Source organism: Uloborus diversus, chromosome 1, assembly GCF_026930045.1.
Source record: "Uloborus diversus isolate 005 chromosome 1, Udiv.v.3.1, whole genome shotgun sequence".
Classification (NCBI taxonomy): Eukaryota; Metazoa; Arthropoda; class Arachnida; order Araneae; family Uloboridae; genus Uloborus; species Uloborus diversus.
Genome location: NC_072731.1, coordinates 76,419,542 through 76,447,404, shown reverse-complemented (window position 1 = coordinate 76,447,404; position 27,863 = coordinate 76,419,542). Strand labels below are relative to the sequence as shown.

General features: G+C 35.6%; 1 protein-coding gene across 1 annotated transcript in view; it reads right to left on the bottom strand.

Annotated features, from left to right (window-relative positions):
• The window catches only part of LOC129226701 (proteoglycan 4-like), a 21,176-nt gene extending 4,808 nt beyond the window's left edge, over positions 1-16,368 (bottom strand). The window contains exon 1 of the mRNA XM_054861365.1: positions 16,204-16,368. Coding sequence (XP_054717340.1) covers positions 16,204-16,368 — 165 coding nt within the window. The remainder of the gene's footprint in view (positions 1-16,203) is intronic.
• Between the last annotated feature and the right edge of the window lie 11,495 nt (positions 16,369-27,863).

The window sequence follows — 27,863 nt, the reverse complement described above, 5'->3', positions numbered from 1 at the left end:
TTTCTCCCACTAAAAAAAATAATAATAATTAAAATTGCGCCATATTTTGTTTTAAGTCTTCGATGTGATGCATATAGCCGTCGAAAATAAACTAATAGGTCGAAAAAAATTCGGTTTTTGGATTGAGCTGATTCAACCAAACTGTTCCTAAAAACGAGCTGATGTTTGCATCACATGACTTCCTTTTACGCCATTTTAATGATAATAGCGCCTTGGAGTAAGCAAGGAAACACTGAATATTTTCACCCCTAGTTTCTTGCGAACCAAAGCAAAAAAAAAAAAAAAAACGTTTTACACAGATTTATTTTCCCATTATTGGCAATTTTAATGTGATTCAGTGGTTCACTCTTTAAATATAACCAACATTGCCCAAATTGAGACCAGATAAAAAAAAAAAAAGTTAAATTTGTCGCAAAGTTGGTGACAAAACTTGGTGACCAAAAGCTTGGTGATATATTGCCAAGTGTTTGACAAATTATAACACCACTTGAGTTAGCATTAGTGATGTTGATCGGGTAAATACCAAGTGGGTAGGTAAATATTTTTTGTGTATTTTATTACTTGGGTATATTACAAAAAATGCAAAAAGTGAATGGGAATTTTTTTCAAAAATCTAAATATAAAATAATTGGTAAAACTGATACATACATATGAGTTACACAGTTTATAATATTTTTTTATTGAAAAACTTGATGAAATTATGAAAGAAACATATCCTGAACCAAAGAATCTTTCTTTTCAATGTCATAATTGGAGAAGTATAAGTAATTCAATGATGGAACTTCAGGATTTCAAAATCTCAATCTAGGTTACTCACATCCAAAATGAAAAAAAAAAAAAAAAAAAAAAAAAGGAAGCATGATTGATGTTTGGAAGAATAAACTGAGAAGTTATTAAGAATATGATGTTATTTATTTGTTTTATTGCTGTTTAAGTGATAACGTGGCAAATATAGAAACAGTTTTCACATTAACCGGCAAAAAGAAATCAAAATATTGTTTTCTGTTGCCTTGCTTATTTGCATTTGCTCACTGGTACTTCATGATGAAATTTTATTCAAACTATTTTTAATACACGCAATTAGTGATGTAGGATGGGAAGGTAAATATATTTTTTGGGGGGGGGGGGTATTTATCTGAAGGCAGGGTAAATCCCCTAGCAATTGCGCATTTTTTCAAAATAAAAAAAAATAGGTGGTATCAAAAGGTAATGATTTTCTTTTTAAAACATAAACTTTTTAAAACATTTGAGACAGTATCAAAATTCCTTCCTGCTGCAAGTGCCGCTATCTTTAACTTTTCTTTCTCATTAGCAGTTCTTTATCCTTTTGAAACAAACCTCAGCAGTTTCTTTCCTTTAGAGTTAATTTAAAAAAAATTTAAACATCTTCAAACACATTTTACTGAAAAAGGATTGATCAAGTGTTTTTATGCTAAAATTTATGTGGTATTGCATTTAGCTTTAGTATTAAATAGTTTTGTTCTTTAAATTAAAACATTGTCAAACAGCTGCAACTTCTATTTTTTTCTCACACTCAATACATATGCTTGAAATACAATACAAAGAGAAAGTCAAAATATCAAAATGAAATAAGCGAACTAAGAACTGATACGTTATCAGGGGGTGGACCAGCCACTTAGTTCGCAAGGTCCATTCTTCAGAACATCTTTGGTTTGTTTCTTTCTATTTTTGAATTTTAAATGTTTCTGTATATTGTGTGTGTGTATACATACATACATACATACATACATATATATATATATATATATATATATATATATATATATATATATATATATATATATATATATATATATATATATATATATATATATATATATATATATATATATATATATATATATATATATATATATATATATATATATATATATATTAGGGTGGTCCTTATTTATATGGGAAATTGTTTTTTCGGAATTCAACAAGTGACGCCCCCTAGTTTTGTGACACTATAATAAAAAGTAATCGGTGCAAAATTTGAACTCGATCGGTCAATAATAACACGTGCCCCTAGGACGTTGAACTTTAACACTTTTCATAATTTTCCCACAAATCTTCGAGATTTTACTTCAGACCCCTTACACCGTTTTTCTTAGATTTGCAAAATATTTTTACAACGAAGTAGCACTAAAATCAACCTTTTTAATTACTTCATATCATCTAAAGATTTTACATTGAATAAGAATTAAATAGTGCTTTAGAAACTTTACCTTAATCGTACGCTTTTCTCAATGTATCTCAATCGTGTGCATTTTTTTCCCGATTGTCTTGGACTGTCTGTAAAATATTAAATTGCTTTTGTGACTCATATTTGGTAAATTGATTGGGAAATTCTTCGATTAATTGTGCTCCTCTTTCAGTTATATCATTTGCAACTTTCAGCGTTTTAACGATATCTCTTCCCTTTAAAAGGCTTCCTTCATTTTGCCATGAATCAGGTTCGAATAGGAAAACATCTTTTGGTGTTTGTAACTTATCAAACAGTTTTATTGACTTGTAATTGATTCTATAAAGAGGAAGATCTTAACTAAGAAAGTATTCCAAAGCATTTACTCTTATCTGAAATTTTTTATACGGTCATCATTCATGTCTTCCTTTTCAGCAAGCATTGTTTTGGAGTAGTCTTTTCTTTTCTTCAAAGTTAATTCCTTCATCCAACACGGACAAAGCTACTATTTTATCCCCTAAATACCATAAGTGATTTATGAATTTTCCAATCACTGCTTCTGCTGCATGTTTGTCGTCATTTTGTGCGCTGCTAGTTTTTTTAGACACATTAATTTAAAGGCACTACATTGGGTTGCTGCGAAACACCATATCTTCATACAACATTATATGTAAAATAGCATTTACGGGCATTTTTTCATGTAAGGTCAATTTAAATTTTTTCCTAAATATATAAATATTCAAGCAATAAATTCCTTTTGCCACCCATCTGGCTCAGGCATAAGCTCCAGGTTGCCGAAAACATATCCCTGTAGGAGGGACGACTTCACCAAAAAATATTATTACAAGTTATGAGAATTCGTTGTAATATTTCTCAATTCCGCTTTCTACAAACAATAATATGTTATCAACTTCGTCTTTAGGAGTTTAAGTGGAATGTGCACTTCATTGAAACGTTATAAGTTCTGAATGATGGAGATCTTTCCACAAAATTTTGAAGTGCTTAAATAATGGAATATCGAGTCTAGAACTAAGAGAAGCATGAACTTCTTTAAAGACACTCTGCAGTACGATTTCAGGTGCATTATGATGGCAATACAAATGTAATATATTACCGTTCAGCTTTTGCTCTAAAAATTACGTGCACAATTTTTACGGCCGGTATTGTAAGCTGTTGTATCAAACACTACAGCTTGAACAGTTAGTAATAAAGAGCAATCATCTAAGATTTCATATACAACTAAAGAAATATCTCTGGAATTCTGAGTAGCTGTTCAACATTGAGACCTGAAGCTATCACGGTAAGCCTATCGGCGTTTTTTTCCCAGTTACATCTACATGTAGCTTTGTATCCCAGTGAATAACTAAAAAATCTAAATTTAAATTCCTAAAATCTGATTTTACCTCTCGAAGATTTTTTCTTGATCTCTTAAGGGATGTACGATTGATCATAAGGTCATTTGGATTTAAATTTACTGCATCTACAAAGGCTGTTAGTACATGAACATCATCTTTGTCCCTAATATAGCATTTGTCTAACATTGATGAAATGCGAGCAGATACTATTTAAAGTATAGATTTTTACATTATTCCGATCTGTAATTTTTTTAAATTTATATTTTAGATATGGAAAATAGAGTATATTTTTATGGTAGAGTAATCGAGGATTTTTCAAAATTTATATTTTAAGAATGCAAAAACTTTTAAGTATATTTATAACTAAAGAACAGCAAATTAAAATATAATTGCCATTACTTACATGTATAGCATTGAAACCTAGCGACCCTATTTGCCACACCCCCTATTAGAACACACCATACACAGAAAAATTTCTAAATCAACACCCCGAAAGCCTGGAGGAGATAATTTGTTGTTGTCAGAGATCATTCATTATTGGCCTAGGCCATTCATTAATGGCCTTTAGAATCTCTTGTGTCCATCTTGGTGGAACAAAATGTTACCTGCCGCTTGGTTTGAAACGAGCTCGAATAGAGGTATGCCTGTCCCAAGGCCATTGGTGCACATGTACCATCTGTAATATGTAAAATTTTGCAGAATGAAAGTGAGAGAATGTTTGGTCTATAAGTAGTAACATCTATTCAGGTTCAAAATTACTTTAAATATGAAACATAAGAATATTTTTACATAAAAACGAGAAAATCCGCAATTTTTTCTTTGAAACTCAAAAAAAGGGGGCCCTAGGGGCACGGGTTAATATTCATGGATTGACTTAAAATTTTGCATGGATCATTTATTTGTATAACGGAACAAATTGAGGGGGCGTCGCGTAAAATATCTACAATTTCAAAAATAAGGACCACCCTAATATATATATATATATATATATATATATATATATATATATATATATATATATATATATATATATATATATATATATATATATATATATATATATATATATATATATATATATATATATATATATATATTGTAACGGATTCGGTGCGACTTCCACTTTCTTGAAATGAAGACACAGTTCTTGATAAAAACACAGGAAATTTATTTACACTATGTACAGGAACGATCTTCAACAACTGCTAAATTATTCATCAGCAATTAAGCATTTATCACACAACACCGTAAACTCAACGTTTACACACGTATTTACTTCCAAATACGAAAACAACACAGCGAAATGCCTCGCAATAAACAGAGCAAAAATGCACTCAGTTCGAAATCTCAATCGAAAACTAACTGTTTATCCATCGCTAACGGCTTAAATACACCGAAAAGAATTTTCTCAAATATTCCACACGCTTCTCGAAATGCGTTGACCGTTATCAAAGAAAAGAAAGAAAATAGGGGTCGTATACTTTAGCCGAATGAAAAAGGGGTTGTATATTCATTACGGGAAACTATTTACAGGTTACGTTCCTACAATAATTACTATTTACAGAATTTGTAACATTGCCCCCTTCCTAAGGACTGCACGTCCCGGGCAGTACAATCCCCAGAAAGGGTGCCAAACTTCTATCACAAGCTTACAAATATACACATTAATTAATAACTAACAGATACAGAAAACACAATAATAACAAGAAATATTACTAAACATTAAAAGTAAAAATTATCTACAACTTTTATGTTATCAACCATGGTTGTTTACGTAATACTCATGAACTATGGCCATAGTATGGGGCTAACCGATCATAATGTACAACCCTGGGTTTTGCATTAGGTGATTTTTGGATCCTCACTACGACGTCATTCAGTCGGTTAACGACTTTGTAGGGTCCATCCCAATGCGACTGCAATTTGGGTGAAAGACCTTTCCGTCGGATGGGATTCCATAACCAAACCTTGTCGCCTTCGTTGAATTCATGTCCAGTAGACCTTGTGTCGTATCGGGTCTTCATCTTCTCCGCCGCGATGTTGATTCGCTCTCGTGCGAAGTTATGAACGTCTTCCAACCGGGCCTGGAGATCCTGGATGTACTCCTCAGGCGATGAAGGCGCATCCGGAGGACGACCGAAGACGATATCACAAGGTAGCCGAAGCTCTCGTCCAAAGAGCATCTGAGATGGGGCATATCCGGTAGTCTCGTGGACAGCACTGCGGTAGGCCAGCAGGAACAAAGGTAGCTTCTTGTCCCAATCCTGTTGATTTCTGGATACCATAAGTGAGAGATTATTCAGGATTGTGCGGTTAAATCTCTCCACCATGCCGTCCGATTGTGGGTGTAGTGGTGTTGTCCTAGTTTTCTCAATTCCGAAAATTTGACATAGGCCCTTAAACACAGCAGAGATGAAATTCCTCCCTTGATCGGAATGAATTTGCAAAGGTGTTCCATATCTCGAGATCCAATGTTGGACTAGAGTCTCTGCTACGGTGGTAGCTTCTTGATCTGGAATGGGATACGCTTCGGGCCATTTGGTGAAATAGTCGATGGAAACAAGAATGTATTTGTTCCCATCAGCAGTTCTTGGTAGAGGACCCAGGATGTCGATCCCAATTCGTTCGAAAGGAGCTCCAACGTTGTACAGACGTAGCTTCCCTCTGCTTCTCTTCTTCGGTCCTTTACGAGCAGCACAGGCGTCACAAGAATGGCACCACTTCTCCACGTCATCCTTCGCCTTACTCCAGAAGAAGCGCTCCCGAACTTTATTGAGGGTTTTCAAGACACCAAAATGTCCTCCAGTCGCACTACCATGTATTTCTTTCAGAACATCTGAAATCCTGGATCGAGGAAGTAGTAACTGCCACCTAGATGTCTTGCCGTCGTCAGATTCCCATTTCCGGTGTAGCACGCCGTTCCGTAAATGAAGTGAGTTCCATAAAGCCCAGTATCTTTTTGTTGCAGGACTGAAGATGGAAACGTCCTGCCAGCTAGGGCGTCGACTGTCACTTTCCATGAACTCTAAAATTGGTTTTATGTCGGGGTCTTCAAGTTGATCTTTTCGAACTTGGTCATCACTCCATGGATCAGGTTCTGATGATGTTGGAGTCACTGTCACCTGATAGGCGGTAGGGCTAGTCGTTCCATACTGTTTCTCGATTCGGGAACAATAGTGGCAGTTCTCAGGACAGGGTCTCCTTGATAAAGCGTCAGCATTACCGTGAGATAACCCTTTTCGATGCTTGATCTCCATGTCATATTCCTGGAGCCGCTGTATCCATCTGGCTATCTGGCCTTCCGGATTTTTGAAGTTCAAAAGCCAAGTTAATGAGGCATGATCTGTCCGAAGCAGAAATTTTCGGCCGTAGAGGTAATGATGGAAGTGTTCTACAGCTTTCACTATGGCCAGTAACTCCTTTCTGGTGACGCAGTAATTTCGCTCCGACTTTGATAAGCATTTGCTCCAGTAAGCGATGACATGTTCATTTCCGTCAATTTCTTGGGATAAAACAGCTCCGATGCCCTCGTTGCTCGCATCAGTGTCCAGGATGAAGGGTTTTTCAGGCTGAGGATAGGCGAGGATAGGCGTTGATGTTAAAGCCTCCTTCAGTCGTAGAAATGCATCTTCGCATTCTTTGGACCATTCAAACTTTTGCTTGATCTCCGTCAGCTTATGCAAAGGTCGTGCAATGTTGGAAAAACCCTTCACAAACTTCCTATAGTACGTGCAGAGCCCCAGGAAACTTCGCAGCTGATGGATGTTTTCGGGACGACTCCAACTCTTGACCGCAGATACCTTCTCTGGATCGGTTTGCACACCCTCAGAAGAGATGATGTGACCAAGATAGTTCACTTCCCGGCGGAACAAATTACATTTGGACGGACTTAACTTCAGATTGGCTTCCTTAAGCCTTTGCAGCACCTTCTTAAGATTTGCCAGATGTTCTTCAAAGCTGCGTCCCACGATGATGATATCGTCTAAGTAGACCAGACAGGATTCGTAAGAGAGTCCTCTTAACACTGTCTCCATAAGACGCTCGAACGTAGCTGGTGCATTGCAGAGGCCGAAGGGCATTACTTTAAACTGCCATAAGCCTTGTCCAGTTGTAAACGCAGTCTTCTCTCGGTCATCAGGGTGTATCTCAACCTGCCAGTAGCCGCTCTTCAAGTCCAGGGTCGAAAACCACTTGTGTCCGGAAAGAGTGTCCAAGGTGTCGTCTATCCGTGGAAGAGGGTAACTGTCTTTCTTGGTGATTTCATTCAGCCGTCGGTAATCGACACAAAATCTGGTGGAGCCATCTTTCTTTCGGACTAAGACGATGGGAGAAGCCCAAGGACTGGATGAAGGTTCGATAACATCATTCTCCTTCATCTCTTTCAGGAGGGTCTCAACCTCTTCCTGCTTGGCGAACGGTAGTCGTCTTGGATGCTGTTTAATAGGTGGGTGTTCTCCAGTGTAGATCCTATGCTGCGTTAAATTCGTACGGCCAACATCTTCCGATGTAGATGAAAACAGATGCTTAAAGTCATCCACCAATTGTTCCGCAGCAGTTCTTTGATCTTTCGATAAGGGTGCACTCCCAATTAAATTCGATGTCAAGGACTCAGAAGACACAGTTTCGGGGGAATTGATTCTTCTAATGATGCAGTTTACTGGAGTACAAGTTGCTAACACTTCACCTTTCCGAATATTCCTTGGCCTTTCACTCACGTTGGCGACTCTTACAGGAATTACATCCTTGGAAAGGTCCACAAGCGTAGATGCTACCAGCACTCCTTTTAGGTTATTGCTTAGGTTAGGGTATTCAATGAGTCCAAATCGAAAACTATTGCTTTCTTCAATGGAGCCGGGTATTAATGATTCTGACCTTGAGGGAATCGATAAATCTGTTTGGGCTATTATTTGATGAGCGGATTTTACATCACTTTCTGCGGGGAAAACGGCTATGTCTTCTCTTATCGAGTGCAGCTCATTAGTCTTGAAGTCGAGGTTGAAGTCATATTTCTTTAAAAAGTCCAATCCGAGAATGAAGGGGTCTGTGATAGCAGCAACGAATGCCGTATGATGGTAAGTGGCATTTCCAAACACAATTTCTAAGTTCACTTTACCTTCAATCTCGATCTTGTCACCTGTCACAGTTTGGAGGGTAACGCAGGGCGGCGTCCATAGAATGTTGAGTCCAAACTGACGAGCCACATCTGTTCTAATGATTGTAACATTGGCTCCAGTGTCAATAATCAGTTCGCAGGGAAACCCGTTTACATATGCGTAAACAAACAGTCCATTACTGCCGCCACTCGTCGATGAAATCTGGAAAACTTTAAGATGGGGCTCATTCCAATTTGGCGACCTCCGCCCCGCGAGATTGCCATGGCTTAGTTTTCCTGGACCTGCGAGGGAGAGGTGCTTTTCCCTCTGGCTTCTTGGCGAGCTTCACAGTTTCTTCGTAAGTGACCCTCGCCACCACATTTCCAGCACTTAAGTGATTGTCCATTTTGGCCCTTGGGAGCCGAAGTCCTTTTGAGGATTCCTGCAATTTCTTTTATTTGCTTTTCCAGTTCAGCAAAGCGTGACGAAACCGGATCAGGCTCATCAGTTTTCACGCCGCGGATTGAATGACGATCCTTGCGGGTTGCTTGCTGGGCGGCCTCCAACTTCATCGCATACACAACAGCAGAGTTCAGGTCTTTGACATCCGCCATCCGTAGAGCTTTCTGGATTTCCGGATCTCGAACCCCGTCGATGTAGTAGTTGAGTGCCAGGTTGTCCCGAACATCCGCAGGACAGTCGCAAAAAGCAAGATGAGACAGTCTCTCGACGTCCGCCGCTAGCTCTTGCAGGGTTTCCCCGGTTTTCTGGAAACGGGACTTCAACTGGAGTCGGCTGAAATCTTTCTGGCACTTCTCACCGAAGCGAAGCTCCAACGCAGCCGTGAGGGCAGCGAAATCCAGTCGCTGGCTGTCCGGAAGGGTCTGAAGAATGTCCGCTGCGTCACCTCTCAGGGATGCTGCAAGATGGCAGGCCTTGGTAGCAGAGTCCCATCCGTTCGCTTCCGCCACTATCATGAATTGAGTTTTGTAAACCTGCCACGAAGTTTTCCCATCAAATGTGGCAAGTTTAATGGACGGTCGAGCAACCGATGTGGGAGCGCCAAACTGTACAGAACTGCTTTCCGCGGTCGCCAATCTCCTTTCCACGTCCTTAATTATTTCTTCCTTAAATGAAGTCAATTTCTTGTCTTCTTCTTCCAGTTTATTTTCTACAGCATTGCATCGGCCTTCAACGGAACTTAATTTTTCTTCAAATTTCTCTTCGATTTTATTTTCCACTGCGATGAATCGGCTTTCAACTGCCTCAAACTTTCCTTCAATAGCATCAACTCGATGCTCTATCTCATTAAATTTATTTTCCATCACAGTCTTTACCGAAGTAAGATCGTTTTTAATTTCCTCTTGGTTAGAAACTAGGTCATTTTTCAGCACCGTTAAATCACTTTTCAATTGGTTTTGATTAGCCGCCATATCATTTTTTAATTGTTCTTGATTAGCTGCCATATCTTTTTTTAATTGTTCTTGATTAGCCGCCATATCATTTTTTAATTGTTCTTGATTAGTCGCCATATCATTTTTTAGTTGTTCTTGATTTGCGGTAAAACTTGCAGTCAAATCACTTTTTAATTGGTCTTGATTAGCCGCTAATTCATTTTTAACAGAGTTGATTGCATCAAGAAGTTGTTTTAATTGTTCATCCATTGCGCGAGTAATCACCATAAAATTAAAGTCCAAATTCAAAAAGTTTTTATGAAAAAAAAATGTCCAAAGTCACACTTACTCCAAGAAAGTCCAGAAGAAGCCCCACGTTGGGCGCCAATTGTAACGGATTCGGTGCGACTTCCACTTTCTTGAAATGAAGACACAGTTCTTGATAAAAACACAGGAAATTTATTTACACTATGTACAGGAACGATCTTCAACAACTGCTAAATTATTCATCAGCAATTAAGCATTTATCACACAACACCGTAAACTCAACGTTTACACACGTATTTACTTCCAAATACGAAAACAACACAGCGAAATGCCTCGCAATAAACAGAGCAAAAATGCACTCAGTTCGAAATCTCAATCGAAAACTAACTGTTTATCCATCGCTAACGGCTTAAATACACCGAAAAGAATTTTCTCAAATATTCCACACGCTTCTCGAAATGCGTTGACCGTTATCAAAGAAAAGAAAGAAAATAGGGGTCGTATACTTTAGCCGAATGAAAAAGGGGTTGTATATTCATTACGGGAAACTATTTACAGGTTACGTTCCTACAATAATTACTATTTACAGAATTTGTAACAATATATATATATATATATATATATATATATGTGTGTGTGTGTGTGTGTGTGTGTGTGTGAGATGCAGAATGCGCCTGAACACTTGAACTAGATTTGAAGTAAAATTTCTGCAAAAGATATAGGCAAATAAATAGTAATAATAAATTGAGCAATATTTTGTCATTTTGATGTCATGCAGGGACATATTACTGGGCTATAAAAGACTAGGACCTTTAAATATTCATTCTTGCCTTTTTTTTTGTAACCAGTTAAGCTTTTTACTTTTTGTAGAATGGCTTTTTATATCTGAAATTTGGCAAGCAGCATTCATTAGACATATCCAAGATATTTTATGTGAATGTCATATTAGATTTCTAAGTTGTTTCACACAATCTTTCTTATCTTATATCTTTAAACGAGCAATTCTTGTGGGTATATATATATTTCTTATCTTGAAAACGGCTCAAACGATTTGGATGAAATTTTGGATTTAATTGTAGTTTTGCATTCTAAGTTCATCTACATCAGTGTTTTTTCTGTAAAAACGCGATTTTTTTACAAAAAACAGTTTTTGAATATAAAGTCAAATTGAGTTAAGCTTTGAAGTAAACTGTGAGTTGACGCATCAGGCAGACGATTTGCAACCATAACAATGAAAATTTGTCTCTTCTCGCTTTAAAATTTTATACTTGCTTAGGGTTGTCAGGCTTGGCTGATATTGGTCACTTTGACTAATTTCAAACACACTTGGCTGAAAACAAATTCAAAAGCATTATGTAAGTCGATGTAAGGCTTTTTTTTTTTTTTAAAGTGAAACTATTACTTGACCGTCCTATTTTATTTTATTTATATATTTTCTTTTTACACAAATAGTTTAACATGTTTTTTAAACCACGCATCTAAATTTTATTTCGAAGAAACGTATGTCTTGATACTGTTTATGTTTTGTTAAGACAGTTGTTATCATTTGTTGGAATGGTTTGTGGATCATCAGTTTTGATGGATATCAAGCTGTGGTAGCATTTTCTGGCGTAAAAACTAAAAGTACTTATTCAAAAAGAAAATCTCGATTGGGATAAAATCGTGAAACGCATCATAGTATGAAAGGAAGTATACGGTTAAAAACCGATTTCACCATAGCAAAACTAAGGTCAAAATATTTTAATTACTGACAAGAAAATTGTATAGTGAAAACAAACGTAACAGATAGTTTAAAGCAAAATGTTGATTTAATTACATGCAGAATCTTCTTTGTTTGGTACTTGAGTGTTATAAGAAGGTCGAGTACATAATATTTCGTTAACGTGGAGCTTTTCAAGCATATTTGGAAAAGTATTGAACCTTAAAAAAACACAATTTGACAAAAAATAATTCTTTTAAAGCGGAGCGAGGCTCGGTCGTCCAGGTACTAATTCTTTAAATATGTGATCAAAATACAATTTTTGGGCAAAAATTTATTATTTTGTATATGGTTGGTTATCTATATACATAGTAGAATACATATAGAAAAGTATTTTAGTTCAATATAAATTTTTGAAATAAATACCCGGGTATATACCCGGGGTATTTACCCCTAAAAATAAATTCCCGGTTTTTTTACATCACTAGTTAGCATTGAAATTAACAATGATTTCCCCCAAAAAGCTATAAAAGACGCCTCTAGGAACATCCGAATGCAAACAAAAGAGAAGTTGCACAACTAGACCCCACTAGAAGTCTACGTACCAAATTTCAACTTTCTAGGACATACCCTTTTTGAGTTATGCGAGATACATACGCACATACACACATACACACATACAGATGTACATACGGACGTCACGAGAAAACTCGTTGCAATTAACTCGGGGATCGTCAAAATAGGTGTTTCGGGTGTTTTTACGTTTCTAGGCATATATCCACGATCGGTCGGGTCGAGGCCGATTTTTGAGGGAAATTTTTTTCGCGAATACAATACTTCCTTTTTTGTAAAAGGGAGTAAAAAGAAGGGAGAATTGGAGACTATTTCTACATTATTGTAAATAGGTATATATATGTATCAGCGGTATCCGCACGGCTTTGCCCGTAGTAGAAAATTAAAAGGTCATTTGGTTTGCCTGTACATTTACAAATAATGGATGATGAATTTCTCCCTAATTGGCTATGTTGATTGGCTCGCCCATGGTCGCATATGGTAGTTCGCTTGTACACGTTATTGTAATTTGCTAGTCCACCTTATGGTAATTTGCTAGTCCACGTTATGGTAATTTGTTCGACCATGTTACGATAACTTGCTGGGTAAAAAAGAACGAATTCGAATTTTCGAAATAACGCTTTGAGGCGCACACCCCTATGCTACAAACTAATTTTGCGCCAAATTTCATTAAAATCTGTTGAACGGTCTAGGCGCTATGCGCGTTACAGACATCCAGAGAAACAGAGATCCAGAGACAGACTTTCAGCTTTATTATTAGTAAAGATTAAATAGATGTTCTAGCTTATAAGAATCTTTTTAAAGTGGTTTTATCGCCTCCATGTGATGTGAATTTTTTCGCCAATTATCTTGCACCCATGTTACGGTTCCACGTTATGATACACTGCTCGACATTGAAAATGCAACACAAAGAAGGAGTGTTCAGAAATTTATTTACAGCAAATTTTAGAGTAGACGTACATCACTGAGTTATGTAAATTATGTGAAATGCACAGCTCTCCGACGCACTTGAAGTAAGATACAAGGGAAGGAACTCGCAGAATGGGTAATATTCGTGTCATTATTTCTGACTGGAGAATTATCGAAGAAATTTTGTTTTTGTCTTGGAGGATACGTGTAACACGAGAGAATGCCAGGCCGCCGTCAGCTAAGGCACTTCCAGCAGATAGACGATTTTACGAGGGGTATGGTGAGCGGACTGAGAAGGGGAGGTTGGTCCGTTCATCAAATCGCAGTTAATACTCACATGGATTCGAGCACAGTTCACGGCTGTGCCGAAGATGGTGGGAACAACGAAATGTGGCAAGATTGAGGGGTGCAGGGGCAGCCAGAGTGACGTCAGAACGCGTGGATCGACGCATCCACCGACAAGCTGTAGCAGACCCGTAAGTCACTTGTTCCTCGATTCTGCAGCAGGTGCAAGATACCCTAAATGTTCCCGTGTCAACCAGAACCGTTTCCCGTCGTTTGGTCGGACGTGGTCTGCAATCACGGCGTCCGCTAAGAAGACTGCCATTGATCCCACAACATAGACAGCAACGTTTAGTATGGTGTCGGACTAGAGCGACATGGATGACAGAATGGCGAAATATCGTGTTCTCAGATGAATCCCGCTTCTGTTTATCCAGTGATAGTCGCCTCATACGTGTGTGGCGTCGACGTGGAGACAGATCTAATCCGGAAGTCGTAATGTGGAACGTCCCACCGCACGACAACGTGGCATAATAGTTTGGGGCGCAATTGCGTACAATTCTATATCACCTCTAGTTCGTATTCAGGGCACTATGACGGCTCAACGATACTTGGGTAATGTGCTGCGGCCGGTAGCAATCCCTTACCTTCAAGGGCTACCTAATGCAATTTTTCAGCAGGATAACGCCCGACAACGCAGTGCTCGCATCTGCCAGCATGCTCTTCAAGGCACGCAGATGCTTCCCTGGCCACTATACTTTCCTGACCTGTCACCAATCGAACATGTGTCGGATGTGATTGGACTTCGTTTGCAGACTCTGTGCCTGCCTCGTTCAGAAGACGAACTGCGGCAAATGGTTGAAAGGGAAAGGAGAGTCATCCCTCTGGACACCATCCGCACCCTTATTGACTCTATGCCTAGACGTGTTTCTTCGTGTATCGCTGTCCGCGGTGGTTCACATCCTAATGTTCCGACGCCGTTCTCGCTTTGTATTCTGCCTATCATTTTGAAATTAAGATCATTTATTATTCCTTGCTGTCTCTGTCTTTTTCCCAAATTTCATCACTTTCTGACCATTCCTTCTTGGTGTTGCATTTTCAGTGTCGAGCAGTGTAATTTCGTATCTCGCCAATTGACTTTTGCCCATGTTACGGTTCCACGTTATGATAATTTCGTAATTTGCTCGTCCATCTTATGATATTTTTGTTCTTAAAATTGGAATAGAAAAGAACTACATCGAATTTTCGAAAAATCGTTTCGAGGTGCACATCCTCATGCTACAAACTAACTTTGTGCCAAATTTCATGAAAATCGACCGAACAGTCTAGGCGCTATTCGCGTCACAGAGATCCAGATATCCAGACATCCTACAGACATCCAGACATCCTCCGGACAGAGACACTTTCAGCTTTATTATTACTAAAGATAAAGATAGGAATTTAATATCCAATACTTGTGTTTTCAAGACTTAGAACAAACTCAATTTTTATTTACAAAAGTGCTTAAGTGTGCAATGACAAAAAGCCTCTGGAAATTTTTATTTTAGAAAGAAAGTAAAACTGGAGGGAAATAAATTATTGTATTATTTTGATATTAAGCGATAGCAAAGAAATGGAAAACATGCTTTGCTCTAATTATGAATTACTATGGACTGATGCAGCGTTAAGCAATGAATTAAACATAATCAAAATAGTGACATGACAGAAAACAGTCGATTTCACTTCATGGGTTTTCTTTGCACTTCATAGCCCAGATCTAAAGTTTTGCTTTGAGTGCGTCTACAATTTTTCTATTATCGTATAGGAACTGGAGTTACCATTGCTCTTAACTGTAAAGCCTGAAAGCTACTGTTCATCCAAATAATTTCTGTTTTAAGATTCGGGGTAGTTTTTTGTAGGCATTCCTGTAGTCTTTTCTAAGAATACCATAAATAAAAGGGTTAGTTGCAGAAGACGTGTATATCAAAAGCGTAATAAGAAAATTAAACCACGTAGGAACAGTGACTCCAAGGCTGGCTTTAACATGTTTCGAAATGGCATACGGAGAGTGAGTACCGTAATAAGTCAGAACAACGACAATCATACTCGTAATAGTCTTGTTCATATTTGACTCTTTGACAGACTTTTTAGAAACTACAGCATCCTTACGCCTGACGAACAACTTTTGAGTCTTTGACTTAAGGGCAGTAATTATGATCAAGCTGTTACAGAAGCCCATGGTCACCGCAGGGAAATAGTGGCAACTAATACAACCCCACGAAGCAATGAAATGAACTTGAGGTATTTTCCAGTCCAGAGCGCACACCCCTTCGAAGTAGTCGTAATGGGTCCAACCAAAACCAACTGTTGGCAGCATCAAAGTTGAGCCCATGATAAATAGAAAGACGCAGAGGGTTATGACCCTACATGTTGTCACGATTGAGGGGTACTGGAGAGGTTTTACGACAGCCAGCGCCCTGTCCATGCTGATAAAGGCAATGTTGTAGGAGGACGAACAGGAGAACATGTAAGCCAATCCTGCTTGGAATCTGCACAACATGTCTCCGAACGGCCAGTAATCACGTGCTATCGAGATGGCACCAGGAAACATGATCAAGAATCCCGTCATTATATCAGTTAGGGACAAGTAGACCAGCAGCAGGTTACTTTTCTGTTCCCTCAGAGCTTCATCCCAGTAGGAGGCGAAGACGACAGCAAGGTTGCCCAAGATGCTTGTCACAGCCAAAAGCACCGTAAATGACGAACCAATAATGTTTATTAAAAACGTGCGCCGATAAGGTTCCGGAAATGTCTCATTGATGCTGAGGTATGAAGTAGTATTTATCGTATTGAAATCCATATGCCTAAAAAAATAAATAAAAAGAAAAGAAAATTAGTAATTAATCCACCACAAAATACACATTAGTGCTTCCCTAATGTTTTCAGCACGTCTCACCATTTGTTACAGTAAAATGATTCCCAACTTCATTAAAATCTACAGGATATGTTTCAAACAAATAACCTAATTTGTGTGAACAGTTTGTTTATATCTACGAAACAACAACTACAAATCTTATAAATTTGGATCTTACTTTTTTAATGTTCATGGAACATTTGGGTTTAAATATTAATGGCGCAAGTTTAGCTTGTACTCCAAACAATAGCGCAAATTTTGTTTTCTGCAACTTTTGGAAACGAATATATATATATATATATATATATATATATATATATATATATATATATATATATATATATATATATATATATATATATATATATATATATATATATATAGAACTATATATATATATATATATATATATATATATATGCCACAATATATATATATATATATATATATATATATATATATATATATATATATATATATATATATATATATATATATATATATATATATATATATATATATACCGCCAAAAACGTAGGTTCGGGTGATAAGGCCTACCTAAGGCAGATTCGAAATAAAATACAAACTAAGATTCCGAATCAACAAACTGCAATATTAATTAAACATGCAGATCAAATCTTGTCATTAGGCGCTATTATAGTATGGTAGGATAATAAGGCCTAATAACTTAAGCACTCTTAAATAATCAAAATAAAGATCTAATATTGATAATTGAGATCAATTGTAATACATATGCATTAATAATGTTTAAAGTCTTTAAAATGACAAAAAATTCTTTGTTTAACAACCGTTAGCGCACTAAAAATTATTTTTGTCATTAACTATCACACCGACGCATTTCTTATGATACCACTTGCCGCATTATAGTCTCATGTAGCTCATCTTGTCCTCTCACAAGTGTGTGATAGTACCAAAAACCATTTTTTTCTTTGGTATCATTTCCTTCATTGAGGGTTTACTTTTTTTTCCCTTCTCTTTCTTGTTTCTGTCAAACAAGTCTTTGATGACAAGGGGTTTTTTGATAATGGGGTTGGTTCCTTCAGTCAAAAGTCCTTTTAGTCACTGAAATTGATAGAATAAGCGAAGAAAATAACATGGACCCAGAAAGTTCTTTCATTTTTTCTCAACAGTTATTTTTTATTTAATTTTTTAGAATGTCCGATTTTGCAAACAAGGCGTGGTCTTGATCACGTCACAAATGATGCTCTTTGGCGCATTTTGTACCGCGTTTTCACGTTATGATAATCAAGAAGCGAATTAAAATTGTGCTCTACGCTTGCTATCAACCATATCGTTGCCAATACAAGTGAGTAAAGATGCGAATTAAACATTTTGCTCTGTGAATGGCAACACAGAATAGCATTTCATCATTTGTGATGTCATCGGCAAGAAATGTAAATAATAAAAGCGCACCGATTTAAGTAATTTTTCAAAACTATTAAACTTAAACTAATTATTTAAAAAATGGTTAGATCCTATGTTTTTAAACATGTTCTTTCAGGAGAAAGTACTTTTAAAATTTTGGAAACGACCCCATTAATGGCTTTTCTTCTTGAAATAAGTAAAACTTTCAAACATTGCTGCAAAAACAAAGGAGTATAATAAGGCCTACGATCAAATTTGGTAGGCTTTATTAGCCATTGACATCGTGAAGAAAGAAGTCCACAAAAGTACAATAATTGGTTTATATATATGTTACGGTCAGAGCCCGAAATTGGCCAGCTCGCGAATTGGCTGGCTAATTTATGAGCTGGCCATCACTGCTGAAAACTTAACCAGCCAAAGCCCGAAATTTTCTTCACTTCGGGCTTTGACCGCCCAATTCGCGAAGTGGCTAAGGACGATTGGACAAAGTACGATGAGAGAAATCAAGAGCAGATTGTGCTTCATTGTTAAAAATGCAGCATTTAAAAATCGGTACTTCTGTGCACAGTTTATTTTCTTGAAGTTCACTTTTTTCAGAAACGTGTTCAAATATAAGGAATACCTCTGTGGTAAAATTAAGCTCATAATACGCGAAAATATGATCTCATGTTACTCCGTTTTCATATTAAAACCATTATAGATATTTATCAGTGACAGTACGTGATGTAACAACGTGATAGCTTAAATATAGTGCCTAGAAAGGCACTTTCTAGGCACTATAGCGTAAAGAAAATTACATTTCTCCCTTCAAATGAGCGAATTAGATCTTAAGTAAATGCGTTGTGTAAAGTGTGCGAATACAAAGGTAAATTGAGTTAAGGACGATCGACAGTCTTTTTCTGCTGCATACACCTAATTTTAAAGATCCTAAATCACATTGTACCAAGAAATATCGCTCCCACAAATTTTAAATTATTTTGCAAAGCCTCAATAATAAAGGCTCATTAATATAAAGAAATAGCTTTTTTTGTTAACATTATTTAAAGACATTAACTTTAATGCTTCTTTTTGTCGAAATTCTCCTACAACATGTCCTTATTAATATTTTATACATAACTGTAGTTATGTATATTTTAATTCACTCTTAGTATTGTTTTTTTCCTTTGTAAAACAGTTCGTATTTTTATGAAGCAAGCTGGAAAATTGAGCATATTTTCCTTATCTTTTTTTTACACTTAGGATAGGTTGTTCTTATAGCATTTATTTTTATTCTTCCTTTTTTCTTCAAACGTTTTTACTCTCGTTTTACTGCATTTATTTTAGGTTAAATTGATTGTGTGTATTTTAAATGTTTTGTAGTAAGTTACCGCCCTAAGCAAGGGCTAAGGCCGAAATACTTAAAATACATTACCAGCTCAATTATTCCATCCGAGGACTGCAGTTTCGTGCTTTTTAGCACTCATTAGCCTGGAATTCCGGGCTGATGAGTGCTAAAAAGCACGAAACTGCAGTCCTCGGGTGGAATAATTCCAGGCTGATCTGTGCTGCAGTGCAGTCCTCGGGTGGAATAACTGAGCTGTGGTGTATTTTATGTATTTTAACTGGTTTTCTTTTCATCTTGCTGTACGTGCAATGCAGGTTTAAATTCAAAACTTTTTCTTCTAGAGGATGCGGAATGATCATTTACATTAATTGCGTTTCGTATTTGAGTTAAATTATTTTTTTTCTATGGGGGATGGAGGAGCGAGATTTTCTTTTTATTCTAGGTACAATGTGTTTTTAACTATCTTCTTTTTTTCCTGCGAGGGAGGCGGGAGCGCTCGGGATTATCGTTAAAACTCTTGCGTAAGGAAGGTCGTATCATTAATCGAAACGAGTTCGTTTTGCTTGCTAATCGACTGGGTTACGGTAGCATGGTTACTTGGCTAGTTTGGAGGAAAAAACTACAGAGTTTTTTCATTATTTTACATTTTAAAGCCACTGTTAATGTAATTTAATGTCGTTTTCATTTAGCGAAACATTTTTAGTTGCAGTTTTTTTTTTATTATTTTTTTTTAGCTTTTCTTAAAGAGTAGTAGTAGGTAAAAGAACATGATTATTTTGCATAAGAGAGGGGAGGGAGGAGGATTTTATTAATTCAAGTAACTTCTTTTAAATTCTCAGCACGAGCATCGTCATGCGGGTATATCTCGTAATTAATAAAAGTACTCGCATAATTTTCGAGCAAAACATACTAAATTTCCCCTCTTCGCTATCTCGTTTAATTGTCAATTCTACGCAACTGAAAGCAAAAAAATAAGAAAAAGCATTTGTCGCTTCTCAAATCTCAAACTTTCTGTTTCCAACAAAATATGTTTCAAGAAAAAAAAGAAAAAAAATCAGACATGGAAATTTAATTAATTCCTAAATGAGTCATTCCATGTCAAGTGACCTAGGGATCCCCGCTCGACCATCTCCGATTTGAATGAAATTTTATAGAGGCGTAGAGATGCTTTTGAAACTAATCTATGCAAATTTTCAGCTTCCTAGATCCAAATCCTGAGGATCTAGGATCTCCGAAAAATGTGATCCAAGATGGCGGATTAGTTTTTTTGTGCTAAATGCCAAGTTTACACTAAGTTTACAGGAAATTTTATAACACTGGAAGCCTGAAAATTTTAGGCGCTTAAAGTATGTTTGACCGTTAGTATATTCAAGTATTTCTGTGAATTTGAGCTCAATAGATTTTGTGTAGCATGCGCGTGAACTTGTGAAAAAACGCGACGGGTAAAAATTTTTTCATGGATTTTAAGTTGTCATAAAATCTGAACAAGAATAATTCAAAAGCTCGTGCTGGGTGATTCCATTGTAAAAATGCTTGTTTTTAAGGGGCTCACGCCTGATCCACGTTCTCCCTCTAGAGCACCGAGAGGTTTTTTATGGCCGAGGGATTTGCGAGGGGAGCCCTGAACGAGAGAGCCGTACACACTCTCGGGCGAGTGTTTTGCGCGAAGAAGCCGATGAGGTCACGAGCATTCCCGCACTTTTCCAACTGTCAGTGTCAACTTCGCTTCGTTTGTTTACAAAATGAACACGTGAAATAGCTGCAGCTTTTGCGCGATGTGTGTGCATGTTTACCACATCAAGAAGGCAACAAAGAGGTGGAAGAAACGTTTGAACTTTGGTAAATTTGTAAACGTAGTATGCAATTGAACAGAAAATTAAAGTATACAAGAGTAGAACAGTGGCGCACTCCAATGTTTTTTTCCGGGAGGGGCTAGCATTTTTCGGATAAGAGAAGAGGGGCAAAATCAGCATTTTTCCAACCCCTCCCAGATTCATGTAGTTTTTTTTTTTTTTATTTCGAAAAAGTAAAGGTCTATACAGTTTTTTATTTCAATTATAAATTGACTTAATAAAATTTCAGCAAAGATTAAATTTTTTCTCCTCTGTTCTCAATGCTGTCATTATCTTTATCTATCGAACTACAAAATCAGTTTAAATTTTCAAATCATGAAACATACACTACAATCTAATGAGGTTATTTCCATCAGTCAAAAGTACAACTTTTAGCCACTAAATTTGATAGAATTAGGGAAAAAAAAAAAAAAAACATGAAGCGAGAAAAATCTTTTATTTTCAAAACGTTTTAATTTTTAATTATTATTTTTTTTTTTTGAATGTCCAAATTTCAAACAAGACGTGGTCCTTATGACGTCACAAATGATGTACTAAGGCGCATCTGCTCTGGCACGCTGAATGTTTACGCTTGCTGTCTACCGCGTTTCCAGGTTATGATAATTCAGAAGCGAATTAAATATTGCGCTCTGTGCTTGCTATCAACCATATCGTTGCCTCTACATATAAGTAAGGAAGTGAAATTAATATTGCGCTCTGCGCTAATGGCATCAGTGACTTGTATTTCTTCATTTGTGATATCATGTGCAAAAGCATAAAAAAAGAAAGAGCACAGCTTAAAATATTTTTTTAAAAATATTAAACTTTGTCAAATTATTTCGAAACTTGTCAGACACTAGTTTTTAAACATGCTATTTCGGAAAAAAAAAATACTTTTAAAATTTCGAAAACAATCCCATTATGCTCAAATCAAGAAAAAATATTGAATAAAGAAATATGCAACTAATATTATCTCTAAAAAAAGAAAAGTAAAAGAAGATGACTCCCCTGGAGAGAAAACTCCTTAGGGAAAATATTTCTACAGCAGTTGTAATTGGAGAAGAGTTATTTTCAACCATTTCCTAAAATTTCCAAAATTGAAGACCAAAAACGCAATTTTAGGCCTTTTCTTTGGTCTTGTCAAGAGGGTTATGGCCATTTCTGAATTGCTTCTGATCTCTGGGAGGGGCTTAAGGCCCTTAGCCCCCTCCGCGGGTGTGCCATTGGAGTAGAACACACACACACACACACACACACACACACACACACATATATATATATATATATATATATATATATATATATATATATATATATATATATATATATATATATATATATATATATATATATATATATATATATATATATATATATATATATATATATATATATATATATATATATATATTAAGAAAAAAACCCCACACGCTTAAATTTCTCTTCTAAAAATGAGAAACAAATTATGACTTAAGATTTCGTCACATACATTTCTCATTCAATAACACATACAAACATAAATAATCATTATAAAGTAATAATATTTTTAAAACTATGGACCGAATTCTTGATTAATTGCAATTGGATAAACGAAAATTTTACATTTCGAGCTAGTGGAACGTAAAAAAAAGAAAAATATATTGATGCAAAATCATGTAAATGTTATTTTACCACTCCTTTCTGAATCGTGACTGATAGGTTTCAAGATAAAATTATTTAATATGAGCAACTATGTTTGTCCTGAAAGAATGATGGGGCTAAACAGCTTAAACAGCCGCCAATAAGATTTTGAATATTCGTCTTGCGAAATCTTCATTTGGAACGCGATTAATGAATTAAGGGCACGAAAATATCTGTGTTACTGATTATTGTTTTTTCACAATGCTGCTTTTTGCGCACAAATTCAAATTTTTTTTTGTAACTCTAAGAAATGCTTGTAATTTGTACTGCAAGTTTCCCTCTATATTTTTTGTACCGAATTTCCGCACTAGATTCTTGATCGAAAAGTGTTCGGCAAAATCGGAAGATTTTGGTATTAATCACTCAAATTCGGGTTGCTTAATAAAGATTTATGAAGCTCACGTTGTCCCATTATGAATCCCTTTAATAAAGACTGCACATTTGATGAAACCAAACAGAAAATAGCTGATTTGAAATTCTTGTGCGGCACACGATATGTTTAATGTTCAAAATTATTTTTCGAGAGCAGTCTACAGATCTCTTTAAATTATATGGTTTAGTAGGCGACTTGTTTTTTTGGCGACTGTTACTTAACATAGCCATTCTGGGAGGTCCGAGTGCTTCCAAACAATTGTAGGGGGCTCATGATTGAAGATGACACTGAAAATAGTTGTTTTTTACAGTTTAATAATCGTTCATTTTCCTTTCCAAAGTAACTGGTTTCAAGTAGTTTAACTTGTCATGTGAAGGTTACTATATTTATTAATTTCTCCTTCCCAGTTAGTTTTAATGTACGATTTTGATGTTTCCTCTATTTACTATGCGTTTTGGTAAGAGGAAACGACTCAGTTTTTCAAGTCAGTCCTTCAGTCTCTTTGGGCTGACTTGTAGTTGGTTGATCGGCTGGTTGCGAGCTCTTGTCGGGAATTCCTACTGGTTGAGCAATATGGTACATATACCGGTGTCTATGTAGTTGACGTTCATATCTTTTTTGACTATCATACTGCATGTCGAGCTTTCCGCACTAATGAAAAGTTCCATTGCGCCTTAAAATAGTTACTTACAATGGCTTTTCCCTTCAGAAACTCAGTTTATTTCATTTTCCCTCTTTTTTTGGAAGATAAAACTTTTATGCAAATTGAACTTTTGTTTGTATTTTACATGAATTCTTTTCAAAATTTAATATTTTATGTGATATTTCTTTTTAAATATTTCAGATTACATTTGGTGGAATCAGCGGGTTGCATAACCTACGACCACATATTGACTACTGTTGGGGTTGAACTTCTTAAGATTCTAAACAGACTGTGTGCAGCCCACCTACCTCACCCTCATGGATAAATTAATGGTGCGTTTCCATTTACTCCCTAATAGTGCCTGGAGTAAAAGAAAATAAGCTGAAATGGAGAAAAATATGAATTCTTTCTCTAACAAGCCGTTATAAAGTCAAATTTTTCTTACTCAGTTACTTTCAGTGAGTGTAGTCTTCGACACAAAGCACAAAATTTTATGTCTCAATTTATACAAAAGAAAAGGAAGGACCTATTGTTAAAACATTAAAGTTATCTTTCTCTTCACCCCAATCTACCCTATGTGTACTAGTGCGGTGTGTAGCTCAAAATTGACTCGAAGGTTGTTGTTGTTAGGTTAAAGTAATGTAGAGTAATCGAAATAGCACCGGAGGCGTCCAAAATAAACCCCGGAAATATCAGCGACCCTTGGTGAATGAAGTACTTTATCGTCAATGGGGTTTAGTTCTATGTGGTAGATTTTGGCCAGTTTCGAAGGACAATTAATGACATAATAGGGAAATTTGAACATCGGCACAATGAGGATATAATGGTAGCTTCTTTTCCCATAGTGGTACATTTTCATTCCCTTTTGAAGTCTTGTGCATGATCTGGCTCAGTTGGAACTCAGTGGCTGCAATCTTGAGCGCAGATCTAGAAGGTAGTGCACCTCAAAGGTGTAAAATGCGTGTATAAATGGAATACTGACGAAAAAACTATGTGTGTCGAAGCAGTTAAATTGAATTTTTTGAGAATGCGTCAATCCATGTGAAATCATACAGGCCATGTTGCTCACTATTTTTAATTAAAAAAAATTGCCTGTTAATTAACTATTGTATTGAGAATCTGAAACGGTGATTTAAAAATTTTTAAACCACAGATTTTTTTTTTTTTTTTTTTTGGCAGCCACTTTTTGGTAGCTGCGGAGTCGACTTTTCATGAAAATAGCACTTTACAAAAACTCTTAGAACTTTTTATCTATGAATGTATCAAAATAATTTAAAAACCATTAGAATGATCAGAAAGTGACCTAAAATTATATAGTAGTTATTCTTCCGATAAGTTTTAACAAATTCGTGTAACAATGCCTTAAAAATGCGATTTTTTGTGTGAAATTTTACATTTTTAGCCTAAAAATATTAGTAGAAGGAAGTAGGACTCACTCTTACTTTTTCCCCTTTAAATAGATATCTTATAAAACTATTCTCAGGAGCAGTATGAAACGTCTGAAGCAAGTCATTTTTTTATATAGTTCGTCAAACTTGGCATCTTTGAGAAAAAATGCTAAATTTAAGATTCAATATGACTGAACGAAAAATCTATGAAAATTTAACTGTACACCCTTCATATAGTAGTAAATATGTGGCAAAAATTTTATATTTGATTCCTTAATGGTTTTAGAAATATGGAACCTCAAATTTGTCTTAAAAATCACATTTGTTTTCACGCCAAGAAATTATTATAATGCAAAAGTATTCTACTCATTATATCAGTTGCTGTTTTGTAATAAACTATCCTTTTACACTTAATGTAAATTATTTAAATTCACTTATTTACAAATTTTACTCATCGTTAATATCAATAAAATTTTTCTTTTAAATTTTGCATAGCATTATTGTGGCCATTTTTTTTCAACAAGCTGTAATTTCCGTATGATTAATTATACAAAACAATAGACAGTCCGTCATTTCCCACACTGTCACCGATACGGTCAGTGTTTAATTAGTATTAAATTCATTATCGTCATCACTATTATTTTTTATGTTGTCTTCTTCAGTTTTTTGAACAAATAATTTTGTGGCACTTTTGGGACAGAGTGATTTACCTGGAGTTAAATCAACAGGTAGATTTGTAGGCTTAGACAAGGGTTGCAAAACTCTATTTCATGGGATATTCTAAGTTTAAGCAACTTCTGATCCTCTTTTGACAATTCAGTAACTTCCTTATTCTCACTCTTTGGTAATCTTTTATATGACATTGGTCACCATTGGAAACACCCACAAAACAGTTCATATTGGACAATCCAATGTAAAACATTACTAAACTGAAATTAACACATAAATGAATCTTTTGCGAAAATATCTAATGAGTTTTCTTAGTGAAAAGCAAAATATGTGTATAAAAAGCAAGTAAAAACATGCTAATGCACTCAATCATTACTAGTAAGATGTGCATCATTTAAAGCTACAGTTTATAACATGGTATAATCATTCACTGACAAAGTAAAAATAAACAAAATCGGATTATGATAAATGTATAATCAGAGTCTGGAGACGTAATTTTCTTAGCACTCTCTTGTTGTTTATTAGTTATGTTCTCAAAATGTTTATTCATTATTACTTCATAAATTGTAATTGTCAATGTTACACATTCCATTTTATGAGTTTGAGAACACGTTTTTCGTTCTACTCTGTTTTGATAGCAATGAGTTAGAAATCTATCATGTTTTAACATCCTCATTCCATATATTATTTTGCTTCCTTTCAAGAGAGCTCAGTTCATGTAGTCTACCTTCTTTACTGAAAGTTAAGGTTTCATGCGTACATTAATGAGAATTATTTTAGCTTTGTGTTACATCGTGATCTTCAATATATACTCTAGTGCGATAGGCAAGATTATCAAAGAGTACGTTTATGGAAATTAGAAGTATGCATTTGTACCCTGCTCATTAAACGTAAACAATATAGAACATAAATATTTATTTCATTCTTCTAAAAAATTGAGGTTACGAAGTAGTTGGTACTTGTAAAATATATAATGAGATATTTGAATTATTTGCTTTTGTGGGGAGAAAGTAAATTTAAATCTGATACATTATGTGTAAAAAGGTTAGTTTATACCACAAAACAGCATTTGATATAATGATTAAAATCAATTTTGCATTATGTGATGATTTCTTGGCGTATCAACAAATGTGATTTTTAAGACAACTTCGAGGCTCCATATTTCTAAAACAATTTAGGGATTAAATATATAAATTCTTGCCACATATTTACTACTATATGAAGTTTATACAGTTAAATTTTCATAGATTTTCGTTCAGTCTCTTTTCGGATATTGAATCTTAAATTTAGCATTTTTTCTCCAAGATGGCAAGTTTGACTAACTATATATAAAGAAATTGACTTGCTTCAGACATTTCATACTGCTTCTTAGAATAGTGCTTTAGGATGTCTATTCAGGGGGAAAAAAGTAAGAGAGTGAGTCTTACTTCCTTCGACTAATATTTTTATGCTAAAAATTTAAAATTTTACACGGAAAATCGTATATTTAAGCCAATGTTACCCGAATTTGTTAAATTTTACCAGAAAAAAAACTAAAATAGAAATTTAAGACATTTTCTCTTCTATTTTAAGGTTTTTGAATAATTTTGATACCTTCATAAATAAAAAAGTTCTAAGAGTTTTAGTAAAGTACTCTAAGCAGGAAAAGTCGACTTCGCAGCTATCAAAAAGTGGTTGCCAAAAAAAATTCTGAAGGTTTAAAAATTTTTAAACCACAGTTTCAGACTCCCAATATAACAGTTAAATAACAGGCAAAAAATTTTAAAAATCAAAAATAGTGAGCAACATTTTTTTCTTTTCCTGTATGATTTCACATGGATTGACTCGAATCCAATATGGGATTATGGAGGGTTGCAAGCTCTCTTCTTCCACCTTAAAGCTTATACATCAGGTGTCTAACTGGGATGAGGGTTTT